Source organism: Oncorhynchus keta, unplaced genomic scaffold, assembly GCF_023373465.1.
Source record: "Oncorhynchus keta strain PuntledgeMale-10-30-2019 unplaced genomic scaffold, Oket_V2 Un_contig_2987_pilon_pilon, whole genome shotgun sequence".
In the NCBI taxonomy this organism is placed as follows: domain Eukaryota; kingdom Metazoa; phylum Chordata; class Actinopteri; order Salmoniformes; family Salmonidae; genus Oncorhynchus; species Oncorhynchus keta.
Window position 1 is genome coordinate 50,132 of NW_026286771.1, and position 14,869 is coordinate 65,000.

The window sequence follows — 14,869 nt, forward strand, 5'->3', positions numbered from 1 at the left end:
GGAGACATTAGGGCTCAGTGTTATCCTGACTAGGCCACTAGGAGGAGACATTAGGGCTCAGTATTATCCTGACTAGGAGGAGACATTAGGGCTCAGTATTATCCTGACTAGGAGGAGACATTAGGCTCAGTATTATCCTGACTAGGAGGAGACATTAGGGCTCAGTATTATCCTGACTAGGAGGTGACATTAGGGCTCAGTATTATCCTGACTAGGAGGAGACATTAGGGCTCAGTGTTATCCTGACTAGGAGGAGACATTAGGGCTCAGTGTTATCCTGACTAGGAGGAGACATTAGGGCTCAGTATTATCCTGACTAGGAGGAGACATTAGGGCTCAGTATTATCCTGACTTGGAGGAGACATTAAGGCTCAGTATTATCCTGACTAGGCCACTAGGAGGAGACATTAGGGCTCAGTGTTATCCTGACTAGGCCACTAGGAGGACACACTAGGGCTCAGTATTATCCTGACTAGGAGGAAATATTAGGGCTCAGTATTATCCTGACTAGGAGGAGACATTAGGGCTCAGTATTATCCTGACTAGGAGGAGACATTAGGGCTCAGTATTATCCTGACTAGGAGGTGACATTAGGGCTCAGTATTATCCTGACTAGGAGGAGACATTAGGGCTCAGTATTATCCTGACTAGGAGGAGACATTAGGGCTCAGTGTTATCCTGACTAGGAGGAGACATTAGGGCTCAGTGTTATCCTGACTAGGCCACTAGGAGGAGACATTAGGGCTCAGTATTATCCTGACTAGGAGGAGACATTAGGGCTCAGTATTATCCTGACTAGGAGGGGACATTAGGGCTCAGTATTATCCTGACTAGGAGGAGACATTAGGGCTCAGTATTATCCTGACTAGGCCACTAGGAGGAGACATTAGGGCTCAGTATTATCCTGACAAGGAGGAGACATTAGGGCTCAGTATTATCCTGACTAGGCCCCTAGGAGGAGACATTAGGGCTCAGTATTATCCTGACAAGGCCACTAGGAGGAGACATTAGGGCTCAGTATTATCCTGACAAGGAGGAGACATTAGGGCTCAGTATTATCCTGACTAGGAGGAGACATTAGGGTTCAGTATTATCCTGACTAGGAGGAGACATTAGGGCTCAGTATTATCCTGACTAGGCCACTAGGAGGAGACATTAGGGCTCAGTATTATCCTGACTAGGCCACTAGGAGGAGACATTAGGGCTCAGTATTATCCTGACTAGGAGGAGACATTAGGGCTCAGTGTTATCCTGACTAGGAGGAGACATTAGGGCTCAGTATTATCCTGACTTGGAGGAGACATTAAGGCTCAGTATTATCCTGACTAGGCCACTAGGAGGAGACATTAGGGCTCAGTGTTATCCTGACTAGGCCACTAGGAGGAGACATTAGGGCTCAGTATTATCCTGACTAGGAGGAGACATTAGGGCTCAGTATTATCCTGACTAGGAGGAGACATTAGGGCTCAGTATTATCCTGACTAGGAGGAGACATTAGGGCTCAGTATTATCCTGACTAGGAGGTGACATTAGGGCTCAGTATTATCCTGACTAGGAGGAGACATTAGGGCTCAGTGTTATCCTGACTAGGAGGAGACATTAGGGCTCAGTGTTATCCTGACTAGGAGGAGACATTAGGGCTCAGTATTATCCTGACTAGGAGGAGACATTAGGGCTCAGTATTATCCTGACTTGGAGGAGACATTAAGGCTCAGTATTATCCTGACTAGGCCACTAGGAGGAGACATTAGGGCTCAGTGTTATCCTGACTAGGCCACTAGGAGGACACACTAGGGCTCAGTATTATCCTGACTAGGAGGAAATATTAGGGCTCAGTATTATCCTGACTAGGAGGAGACATTAGGGCTCAGTATTATCCTGACTAGGAGGAGACATTAGGGCTCAGTATTATCCTGACTAGGAGGTGACATTAGGGCTCAGTATTATCCTGACTAGGAGGAGACATTAGGGCTCAGTGTTATCCTGACTAGGAGGAGACATTAGGGCTCAGTGTTATCCTGACTAGGAGGAGACATTAGGGCTCAGTGTTATCCTGACTAGGCCACTAGGAGGAGACATTAGGGCTCAGTATTATCCTGACTAGGAGGAGACATTAGGGCTCAGTATTATCCTGACTAGGAGGGGACATTAGGGCTCAGTATTATCCTGACTAGGAGGAGACATTAGGGCTCAGTATTATCCTGACTAGGCCACTAGGAGGAGACATTAGGGCTCAGTATTATCCTGACAAGGAGGAGACATTAGGGCTCAGTATTATCCTGACTAGGCCCCTAGGAGGAGACATTAGGGCTCAGTATTATCCTGACAAGGCCACTAGGAGGAGACATTAGGGCTCAGTATTATCCTGACAAGGAGGAGACATTAGGGCTCAGTATTATCCTGACTAGGAGGAGACATTAGGGTTCAGTATTATCCTGACTAGGAGGAGACATTAGGGCTCAGTATTATCCTGACTAGGCCACTAGGAGGAGACATTAGGGCTCAGTATTATCCTGACTAGGCCACTAGGAGGAGACATTAGGGCTCAGTATTATCCTGACTAGGAGGAGACATTAGGGCTCAGTATTATCCTGACTAGGAAGAGACATTAGGGCTCAGTATTATCCTGACTAGGAGGAGACATTAGGGCTCAGTATTATCCTGACTAGGAGGAGACATTAGGGCTCAGTATTATCCTGACTAGGCCACTAGGAGGAGACATTAGGGCTCAGTATTATCCTGACTAGGCCACTACGAGGAGACATTAGGGCTCAGTATTATCCTGACTAGGAGGAGACATTAGGGCTCAGTATTATCCTGACTAGGAGGAGACATTAGGGCTCAGTATTATCCTGACTAGGCCACTAGGAGGAGACATTAGGGCTCAGTATTATCCTGACTAGGAGGAGACATTAGGGCTCAGTATTATCCTGACTAGGAGGAGACATTAGGGCTCAGTATTATCCTGACTAGGAGGAGACATTAGGGCTCAGTGTTATCCTGACTAGGAGGAGACATTAGGGCTCAGTATTATCCTGACTAGGAGGAGACATTAGGGCTCAGTATTATCCTGACAAGGCCACTAGGAGGAGACATTAGGGCTCAGTATTATCCTGACTAGGAGGTGACATTAGGGCTCAGTATTATCCTGACTAGGAGGAGACATTAGGGCTCAGTATTATCCTGACAAGGCCACTAGGATGAGACATTAGTGCTCAGTATTATCCTGACTAGGAGGAGACATTAGGGCTCAGTGTTATTCTGACTAGGCCACTAGGAGGAGACATTAGGGCTCAGTATTATCCTGACTAGGAGGAGACATTAGGGCTCAGTATTATCCTGACTAGGAGGAGACATTAGGGCTCAGTATTATCCTGACTAGGAGGAGACATTATGGCTCAGTATTATCCTGACTAGGAGGAGACATTAGGGCTCAGTATTATCCTGACTAGGAGGAGACATTAGGGCTCAGTATTATCCTGACTAGGAGGAGACATTAGGGTTCAGTATTATCCTGACTAGGAGGAGACATTAGGGCTCAGTATTATCCTGACTAGGAGGAGACATTAGGGCTCAGTATTATCCTGACTAGGAGGAGACATTAGGGCTCAGTGTTATCCTGACTAGGTCACTAGGAGGAGACATTAGGGCTCAGTATTATCCTGACTAGGAGGTGACATTAGGGCTCAGTATTATCCTGACTAGGAGGAGACATTAGGGTTCAGTATTATCCTGACTAGGAGGTGACATTAGGGCTCAGTATTATCCTGACTAGGAGGAGACATTAGGGCTCAGTATTATCCTGACTAGGAGGAGACATTAGGGCTCAGTATTATCCTGACTAGGCCACTAGGAGGAGACATTAGGGCTCAGTATTATCCTGACTAGGAGGAGACATTAGGGTTCAGTATTATCCTGACTAGGAGGAGACATTAGGGCTCAGTATTATCCTGACTAGGAGGAGACATTAGGGCTCAGTATTATCCTGACTAGGAGGAGACATTAGGGCTCAGTATTATCCTGACTAGGCCACTAGGAGGAGACATTAGGGCTCAGTATTATCCTGACTAGGAGGAGACATTAGGGCTCAGTATTATCCTGACTAGGCCACTAGGAGGAGACATTAGGGCTCAGTATTATCCTGACTAGGAGGAGACATTAGGGCTCAGTATTATCCTGACTAGGAGGTGACATTAGGGCTCAGTATTATCCTGACTAGGAGGAAACATTAGGGCTCAGTATTATCCTGACTAGGAGGAGACATTAGGGCTCAGTATTATCCTGACTAGGAGGAGACATTAGGGCTCAGTATTATCCTGACTAGGCCACTAGGAGGAGACATTAGGGCTCAGTATTATCCTGACTAGGAGGAGACATTAGGGCTCAGTATTATCCTGACTAGGAGGAAACATTAGGGCTCAGTATTATCCTGACAAGGCCACTAGGAGGAGACATTAGGGCTCAGTATTATCCTGACTAGGAGGAGACATTAGGGCTCAGTATTATCCTGACAAGGCCACTAGGAGGAGACATTAGGGCTCCGTGTTATCCTGACTAGGAGGAGACATTAGGGCTCAGTATTATCCTGACTAGGAGGAGACATTAGGGCTCAGTATTATCCTGACTAGGCCACTAGGAGGAGACATTAGGGCTCAGTATTATCCTGACTAGGAGGAGACATTAGGGCTCAGTATTATCCTGACTAGGAGGAAACATTAGGGCTCAGTATTATCCTGACAAGGCCACTAGGAGGAGACATTAGGGCTCAGTATTATCCTGACTAGGAGGAGACATTAGGGCTCAGTATTATCCTGACAAGGCCACTAGGAGGAGACATTAGGGCTCCGTGTTATCCTGACTAGGAGGAGACATTAGGGCTCAGTATTATCCTGACTAGGAGGAGACATTAGGGCTCAGTATTATCCTGACTAGGAGGAGACATTAGGGCTCAGTATTATCCTGACAAGGCCACTAGGAGGAGACATTAGGGCTCCGTGTTATCCTGACTAGGAGGAGACATTAGGGCTCAGTATTATCCTGACTAGGAGGAGACATTAGGGCTCAGTATTATCCTGACTAGGAGGAGACATTAGGGCTCAGTGTTATCCTGACTAGGAGGAGACATTAGGGCTCAGTGTTATCCTGACTAGGAGGAGACATTAGGGCTCAGTATTATCCTGACTAGGAGGAGACATTAGGGCTCAGTATTATCCTGACTAGGAGGAGACATTAGGGCTCAGTATTATCCTGACTAGGAGGAGACATTAGGTCTCAGTATTATCCTGACTAGGCCACTAGGAGGAGACATTAGGGCTCAGTATTATCCTGACGAGGAGGAGACATTAGGGCTCAGTATTATCCTGACTAGGAGGAGACAATAGGGCTCAGTATTATCCTGACTAGGAGGAGACAATAGGGCTCAGTATTATCCTGACTAGGAGGGGACATTAGGGCTCAGTATTATCCTGACTAGGAGGAGACATTAGGGCTCAGTATTATCCTGACTAGGAGGAGACATTAGGGCTCAGTATTATCCTGACTAGGAGGAGACATTAGGGCTCAGTATTATCCTGACTAGGAGGAGACATTAGGGCTCAGTATTATCCTGACGAGGAGGAGACATTAGGGTTCAGTATTATCCTGACTAGGAGGAGACATTAGGGCTCAGTATTATCCTGACTAGGAGGAGACATTAGGGTTCAGTATTATCCTGACTAGGAGGAGACATTAGGGCTCAGTATTATCCTGACTAGGAGGAGACATTAGGGCTCAGTATTATCCTGACTAGGCCACTAGGAGGAGACATTAGGGCTCAGTATTATCCTGACTAGGAGGAGACATTAGGGCTCAGTATTATCCTGACTAGGAGGAGACATTAGGGCTCAGTATTATCCTGACTAGGAGGAGACATTAGGGCTCAGTATTATCCTGACTAGGCCACTAGGAGGAGACATTAGGGCTCAGTATTATCCTGACTAGGAGGAGACATTAGGGCTCAGTATTATCCTGACTAGGCCACTAGGAGGAGACATTAGGGCTCAGTATTATCCTGACTAGGAGGAGACATTAGGGCTCAGTATTATCCTGACTAGGAGGAGACATTAGGGCTCAGTATTATCCTGACTAGGAGGAGACATTAGGGCTCAGTATTATCCTGACTAGGAGGAGACATTAGGGCTCAGTATTATCCTGACTAGGAGGAGACATTAGGGCTCAGTATTATCCTGACTAGGCCACTAGGAGGAGACATTAGGGCTCAGTATTATCCTGACTAGGAGGAGACATTAGGGCTCAGTATTATCCTGACTAGGAGGAAACATTAGGGCTCAGTATTATCCTGACAAGGCCACTAGGAGGAGACATTAGGGCTCAGTATTATCCTGACTAGGAGGAGACATTAGGGCTCAGTATTATCCTGACAAGGCCACTAGGAGGAGACATTAGGGCTCCGTGTTATCCTGACTAGGAGGAGACATTAGGGCTCAGTATTATCCTGACTAGGAGGAGACATTAGGGCTCAGTATTATCCTGACTAGGAGGAGACATTAGGGCTCAGTATTATCCTGACTAGGCCACTAGGAGGAGACATTAGGGCTCAGTATTATCCTGACTAGGAGGAGACATTAGGGCTCAGTATTATCCTGACTAGGAGGAGACATTAGGGCTCAGTATTATCCTGACTAGGAGGAGACATTAGGGCTCAGTGTTATCCTGACTAGGAGGAGACATTAGGGCTCAGTGTTATCCTGACTAGGAGGAGACATTAGGGCTCAGTATTATCCTGACTAGGAGGAGACATTAGGGCTCAGTATTATCCTGACTAGGAGGAGACATTAGGGCTCAGTATTATCCTGACTAGGAGGAGACATTAGGGCTCAGTATTATCCTGACTAGGCCACTAGGAGGAGACATTAGGGCTCAGTATTATCCTGACGAGGAGGAGACATTAGGGCTCAGTATTATCCTGACTAGGAGGAGACAATAGGGCTCAGTATTATCCTGACTAGGAGGAGACAATAGGGCTCAGTATTATCCTGACTAGGAGGGGACATTAGGGCTCAGTATTATCCTGACTAGGAGGAGACATTAGGGCTCAGTATTATCCTGACTAGGAGGAGACATTAGGGCTCAGTATTATCCTGACTAGGAGGAGACATTAGGGCTCAGTATTATCCTGACTAGGAGGAGACATTAGGGCTCAGTATTATCCTGACGAGGAGGAGACATTAGGGTTCAGTATTATCCTGACTAGGAGGAGACATTAGGGCTCAGTATTATCCTGACTAGGAGGAGACATTAGGGTTCAGTATTATCCTGACTAGGAGGAGACATTAGGGCTCAGTATTATCCTGACTAGGAGGAGACATTAGGGCTCAGTATTATCCTGACTAGGAGGAGACATTAGGGCTCAGTATTATCCTGACGAGGAGGAGACATTAGGGTTCAGTATTATCCTGACTAGGAGGAGACATTAGGGCTCAGTATTATCCTGACTAGGCCACTAGGAGGAGACATTAGGGCTCAGTATTATCCTGACTAGGAGGAGACATTAGGGCTCAGTGTTATCCTGACTAGGAGGAGACATTAGGGCTCAGTATTATCCTGACTAGGCCACTAGGAGGAGACATTAGGGCTCAGTGTTATCCTGACTAGGAGGAGACATTAGGGCTCAGTATTATCCTGACTAGGAGGAGACATTAGGGCTCAGTATTATCCTGACTAGGAGGAGACATTAGGGCTCAGTATTATCCTGACTAGGCCACTAGGAGGAGACATTAGGGCTCAGTATTATCCTGACTAGGAGGAGACATTAGGGCTCAGTATTATCCTGACTAGGAGGAGACATTAGGGCTCAGTATTATCCTGACTAGGCCACTAGGAGGAGACATTAGGGCTCAGTATTATCCTGACTAGGAGGAGACATTAGGGCTCAGTATTATCCTGACTAGGAGGAGACATTAGGGCTCAGTATTATCCTGACTAGGAGGTGACATTAGGGCTCAGTATTATCCTGACTAGGAGGTGACATTAGGGCTCAGTATTATCCTGACTAGGCCCCTAGGAGGTGACATGTTGTGAGCACTTATCTCATTTCTGATTCATCTCTGTGTCAACCAATCATTTGTGATTTTACTGGACCCATGAGAACAGGACCAGAGACGTGACTAAACAGAAAGCAGCCTTACAGGATATGTACAAGTTACATTTTATTTTACCTTTATTTAACAAGGCAAGTCAGTTAAGAACAAATTCTTATTTTCAATGACGGCCCTAGGAACAGTGGGTTAACTGCTTGTTCAGGGGCAGAACAACAGATTTGTACCATGTCAGCTCGGGGGATTTGAACTTGCAACCTTCCGGTTACTGGTCCAACGCTCTAACCACTAGGCTACCCTGCCGCTCCAAATGTGATATTTGAGTCTCTCTCTCCCCAGTTCACAGTACAAATGTAGGCTACACACATTTACAGTGATATGGGCATAGAGACATTTATTTCTACATTACAAACAAACAACTTTTCTGAAAAATGTCAACACTGCCATGTCGGAAAGGCACGTGAATATCAGACTTAACGCTGAAACAGATGCACCTTCCCAGAATTCATTTCTCCACGATCGTCTGCAGTCGGTTTGCTTCAGGATTTCCACTCAAACAAGCCCATTGTCTGTCCTGGGGGAGACGTTGGAGCTCTGCTGGGTCTGGTGTTGGCTCTGTCCTTGGGGAGACGTTGGAGCTCTGCTGGGTCTGGTGTTGACTCTGTCCTGGGGGAGACGTTAGAGCTCTGCTGGGCCTGGTGTTGGCTCTGTCCTGGGGGAGACGATAGAGCTCTGCTGGGTCTGGTGTTGACTCTGTCCTGGGGGAGACGATAGAGCTCTGCTGGGCCTCGTGTTGGCTGGGGGAGACGTTAGAGCTCTGCTGGGTCTGGTGTTGACTCTGTCCTCTGCTGGGTCTGGTGTTGGCTCTGTCGGGAGTGTCTGCTGCTCTTTGACTTCAGACTGTGGGCAGAGGACGAGTCTGGAGGACAAGAGAGAGGAGGAGAGTAGACTTATTGTTGTGGTCGTTAAGCTCCGTCAGTCTACATCCAACATGTGTGATTTTACAATGTGAGGACAAACAGCGCTGACTGACTCTTCAATGTGAGGACAGACAGCGCTGACTGACTCTTCAGTGTGAGGACAGACAGCGCTGACTGACTCTACAATGTGAGGACAGACAGCGCTCACTGACTCTTCCCCTCCTACAGAAACCCTTCTGAACCAGGAGCAGAGCCCTGGCTAGCTTTCCATTGTGAATCACAAAGCTCCACATACAGATGGTCCATGTTTCTATGGAGACAGAAGGTCCATGTTTCTATGGAGACAGGAGGTCCATGTTTCTATGGAGACAGGAGGTCCATGTTTCTATGGAGACAGGAGGTCCATGTTTCTATGGAGACAGAAGGTCCATGTTTCTATGGAGACAGAAGGTCCATGTTTCTATGGAAACAGAAGGTCCATGTTTCTATGGAGACAGAATGTCCATGTTTCTATGGAGACAGGAGGTCCATGTTTCTATGGAGACAGGAGGTCCATGTTTCTATGGAGACAGAAGGTCCATGTTTCTATGGAGACAGAAGGTCCATGTTTCTATGGAGACAGAAGGTCCATGTTTCTATGGAGACAGAAGTTCCATGTTTCTATGTCGACAGAAGGTCCATGTTTCTATGTCGACAGAAGGTCCATGTTTCTATGGAGACAGAAGTACCATGTTTCTATGTAGACAGAAGGTCCATGTTTCTATGTAGACAGAAGGTCCATGTTTCTGTATACTGACAGAGAGGACCACTGTTTATACTGTAGACAGGAGGTCCAGACTGAAGACAGAATATGTTTCTGTAGACAGAAGGTCCATGTTTCTGTAATATACTGTAGAGAGGACCAGACTGTTTCTACTGTAGACAGAAGGTCCAGACTGTAATATACTGTAGAGAGGACCAGACTGTAGAGAGGTCCAGACTGTAGACAGATATATGTAGACAGACCAGACTGTAATATACTGTTTCTAGAGAGGTCCAGACTGTACTATACTGTATGAGGACCAGAGGTCCTGTTTATACTGTAGACAGAAGGTCCATGATGTAATTCTGTGAGAGGACCAGACTGTAGAGAGGACCAGACTGTAATATACTGTAGAGTCCATGTTTCTATGGACCAGACTGTAATATACTGTAGACAGAGGTCCAGACTGTTTCTACTGTAGAGAAGGACCAGACTGTAGACAGAATATACTGTAGACAGAAGGACCAGTTTCTATGTAGAGAGGACCAGACTGTAGAGAGGTCCACTGTTTCTATGTAGAGAAGGACCAGACTGTAATATACTGTAGACAGAAGGTCCAGACTGTAGACAGAATCCATGTTTCTACTGTAGAGAAGGACCAGACTGTAGAGAGACAGAATCCATGTTTCTGTAGACAGAGGTCCAGACTGTGGACAGAAGGACCATGTTTCTATGTAGACAGAAGGTCCAGATGTAATATACTGTAGACAGAAGGACCAGACTGTTTATACTGTAGACAGAAGGACCAGACTGTTTCTACTGTAGAAGACAGAGGTCCAGTTTCTATGTAATAGACAGAGGACCATGTAATATACTGTAGAGAGACCAGACCATGTTACTGTAGACAGAAGGTCCTGTTTCTATGAGAGACAGACTGTATGTTTATACTGTAGACAGAGGACCAGACTTTCTATACTGACAGAGAGGTCAGACTGTAATATACTGTAGACAGAAGGTCCAGACTATGTAGATATCCATGTTTCTATGTAGACAGAAGGACCCACTGTTTCTATGTAGACAGAGGTCCAGTTTCTATATACTCCATAGTTTCTATGTAGACAGAAGACTGTTTCTATGAGACAGACCAGACTGTTTCCAGACTGTAATATACTGTAGAGAGGACCAGACTGTACTATCTACTGTAGAGAAGGACCACTGTTTCTACTGTAGACAGAGGACCAGACTCTATATACTGTAGAGAGGACCAGACTGTAATATACTGTAGAGAGGACCAGACTGTTTCTGTAGACAGAGGACCAGTTTCTGTAATATACTGTAGAGAGGACCAGACTGTAATATACTTAGAGAGGACCAGACTGTAATATACTGTAGAAGGACCCGACTGTTTATACTGTAGAGAGGACCAGACTGTAATATACTGTAGAGAGGACCAGACTGTATATACTGTAGACCAGTAATATACTGTAGGACCAGACTGTTTATACTGTAGAGAGGACCAGACTGTACTATACTGTAGACCAGAGAGGACCAGACTGTACTATACTGTAGAGAGGACCAGACTGTAATATACTGTAGACAGAGGACCAGACTGTAATATACTGTAGAGAGGACCAGACTGTAGAGAGGACCAGACTGTAATATACTGTAGAGAGGACCAGACTGTAATATACTGTAGAGAGGACCAGACTGTAATATACTGTAGAGAGGACCAGACTGTAATATACTGTAGAGAGGACCAGACTGTAATATACTGTAGAGGACCAGACTGTAATATACTGTAGAGTAGAGGACCAGACTGTAATATACTGTAGAGAGGACCAGACTGTAATATACTGACCAGACTGTAATATAGGACCAGACTGTAATATACTGTAGAGAGGACCAGACTGTAATATACTGTAGAGAGGACCAGACTGTAATATACTGTAGAGAGGACCAGACTGTAATATACTGTAGAGAGGACCAGACTGTAGAGAGGACCAGACTGTAGAGAGGACCAGACTGTAATATACTGTAGAGAGGACCAGACTGTAGAGAGGACCAGACTGTAGAGAGGACCAGACTGTAATATACTGTAGAGAGGACCAGACTGTACTATACTGTAGAGAGGACCAGACTGTACTATACTGTAGAGAGGACCAGACTGTAATATACTGTAGAGAGGACCAGACTGTACTATACTGTAGAGAGGACCAGACTGTAATATACTGTACAGAGGACCAGACTGTAATATACTGTAGAGAGGACCAGACTGTAATATACTGTAGAGAGGACCAGACTGTAATATACTGTAGAGAGGACCAGACTGTAATATACTGTAGAGAGGACCAGACTGTAATATACTGTAGAGAGGACCAGACTGTACTATACTGTAGAGAGGACCAGACTGTAATATACTGTAGAGAGGACCAGACTGTAATATACTGTAGAGAGGACCAGACTGTAATATACTGTAGAGAGGACCAGACTGTAATATACTGTAGAGAGGACCAGACTGTAATATACTGTAGAGAGGACCAGACTGTAATATACTGTAGAGAGGACCAGACTGTAATATACTGTAGAGAGGACCAGACTGTAATATACTGTAGAGAGGACCAGACTGTACTATACTGTAGAGAGGACCAGACTGTAATATACTGTAGAGAGGACCAGACTGTAATATACTGTAGAGAGGACCAGACTGTACTATACTGTAGAGAGGACCAGACTGAGGACCAGACTATACTGTAGAGAGGACCAGACTGTAATATACTGTAGAGAGGACCAGACTGTAAGATACATATACTGAGAGGACCAGACTGTAGAGAGGACCAGACTGTAGAGAGGACCAGACTAGAGAGGACCAGACTGTAATATACTGTAGAGAGGACCAGACTGTAGAGAGGACCAGACTGTAATATACTGTAGAGAGGACCAGACTGTAATATACTGTAGAGAGGACCAGACTGTAATATACTGTAGAGAGGACCAGACTGTAATATACTGTAGAGAGGACCAGACTGTAATATACTGTAGAGAGGACCAGACTGTAATATACTGTAGAGAGGACCAGACTGTAATATACTGTAGAGAGGACCAGACTGTAATATACTAGAGAGGACCAGACTGTATACTGAGGACCAGACTGTAATATACTGTAGAGATGACCAGACTGTACTATACTGTAGAGAGGACCAGACTGTAATATACTGTAGAGAGGACCAGACTGTAATATACTGTAGAGAGGACCAGACTGTAATATACTGTAGAGAGGACCAGACTGTAGAGAGGACCAGACTGTAATATACTGTAGAGAGGACCAGACTGTAGAGAGGACCAGACTGTAATATACTGTAGAGAGGACCAGACTGTATAGAGGACCAGACTGTACTATACTGTAGAGAGGACCAGACTGTAATATACTGTAGAGAGGACCAGACTGTAATATACTGTAGAGAGGACCAGACTGTATAGAGGACCAGACTGTACTATACTGTAGAGAGGACCAGACTGTAATATACTGTAGAGAGGACCAGACTGTAATATACTGTAGAGAGGACCAGACTGTAATATACTGTAGAGAGGACCAGACTGTAGAGAGGACCAGACTGTAATATACTGTAGAGAGGACCAGACTGTAGAGAGGACCAGACTGTAGAGAGGACCAGACTGTAATATACTGTAGAGAGGACCAGACTGTAATATACTGTAGAGAGGACCAGACTGTAATATACTGTAGAGAGGACCAGACTGTAATATACTGTAGAGAGGACCAGACTGTAATATACTGTAGAGAGGACCAGACTGTAATATACTGTAGAGAGGACCAGACTGTAATATACTGTAGAGAGGACCAGACTGTAGAGAGGACCAGACTGTAATATACTGTAGAGAGGACCAGACTGTAATATACTGTAGAGAGGACCAGACTGTAGAGAGGACCAGACTGTAATATACTGTAGAGAGGACCAGACTGTAATATACTGTAGAGAGGACCAGACTGTAATATACTGTAGAGAGGACCAGACTGTAATATACTGTAGAGAGGACCAGACTGTATAGAGGACCAGACTGTAATATACTGTAGAGAGGACCAGACTGTAATATACTGTAGAGAGGACCAGACTGTAATATACTGTAGAGAGGACCAGACTGTAGAGAGGACCAGACTGTAATATACTGTAGAGAGGACCAGACTGTAATATACTGTAGAGAGGACCAGACTGTAATATACTGTAGAGAGGACCAGACTGTAATATACTGTAGAGAGGACCAGACTGTAATATACTGTAGAGAGGACCAGACTGTAATATACTGTAGAGAGGACCAGACTGTAATATACTGTAGAGAGGACCAGACTGTAATATACTGTAGAGAGGACCAGACTGTAATATACTGTAGAGAGGACCAGACTGTAATATACTGTAGAGAGGACCAGACTGTAATATACTGTAGAGAGGACCAGACTGTAGAGAGGACCAGACTGTAATATACTGTAGACCAGACTGTAATATACTGTAGAGACCAGACTGTAATATACTGTAGAGGACCAGACTGTAATATACTGTAGAGAGGACCAGACTGTAGAGAGGACCAGACTGTAGAGAGGACCAGACTGTAGAGAGGACCAGACTGTAATATACTGTAGAGAGGACCAGACTGTAGAGAGGACCAGACTGTAGAGGACCAGACTGTATACTGTAGAGAGGACCAGACTGTAATATACTGTAGAGAGGACCAGACTGTAGAGAGGACCAGACTGTAATATACTGTAGAGAGGACCAGACTGTAATATACTGTAGAGAGGACCAGACTGTACTGTAGAGAGGACCAGACTGTAATATACTGTACTGTAGAGGACCAGACTGTAATATACTGTAGAGAGGACCAGACTGTAATATACTGTAGTAATATACTGTAGAGAGGACCAGACTGTAATATACTGTAGAGAGGACCAGACTGTAATATACTGTAGAGAGGACCAGACTGTAGAGAGGACCAGACTGTAATATACTGTAGAGAGGACCAGACTGTAATATACTGTAGAGAGGACCAGACTGTAGAGAGGACCAGACTGTAATATACTGTAGAGAGGACCAGACTGTAAT

At 45.4% G+C, this 14,869-nt stretch overlaps 1 protein-coding gene across 25 annotated transcripts in view; it reads right to left on the reverse strand.

Annotated features, from left to right (window-relative positions):
* Positions 1-8,463: 8,463 nt before the first annotated feature.
* The window catches only part of LOC118383012 (regulator of G-protein signaling 22-like), a 61,902-nt gene continuing 55,496 nt past the window's right edge, over positions 8,464-14,869 (reverse strand). For all 25 annotated transcript variants that reach the window (XM_052507507.1, XM_052507503.1, XM_052507501.1 and 22 more), the window contains one exon: positions 8,464-9,015. In XM_052507507.1, coding sequence (XP_052363467.1) covers positions 8,906-9,015 — 110 coding nt within the window. In that variant the 3' untranslated portion in view covers positions 8,464-8,905. The remainder of the gene's footprint in view (positions 9,016-14,869) is intronic.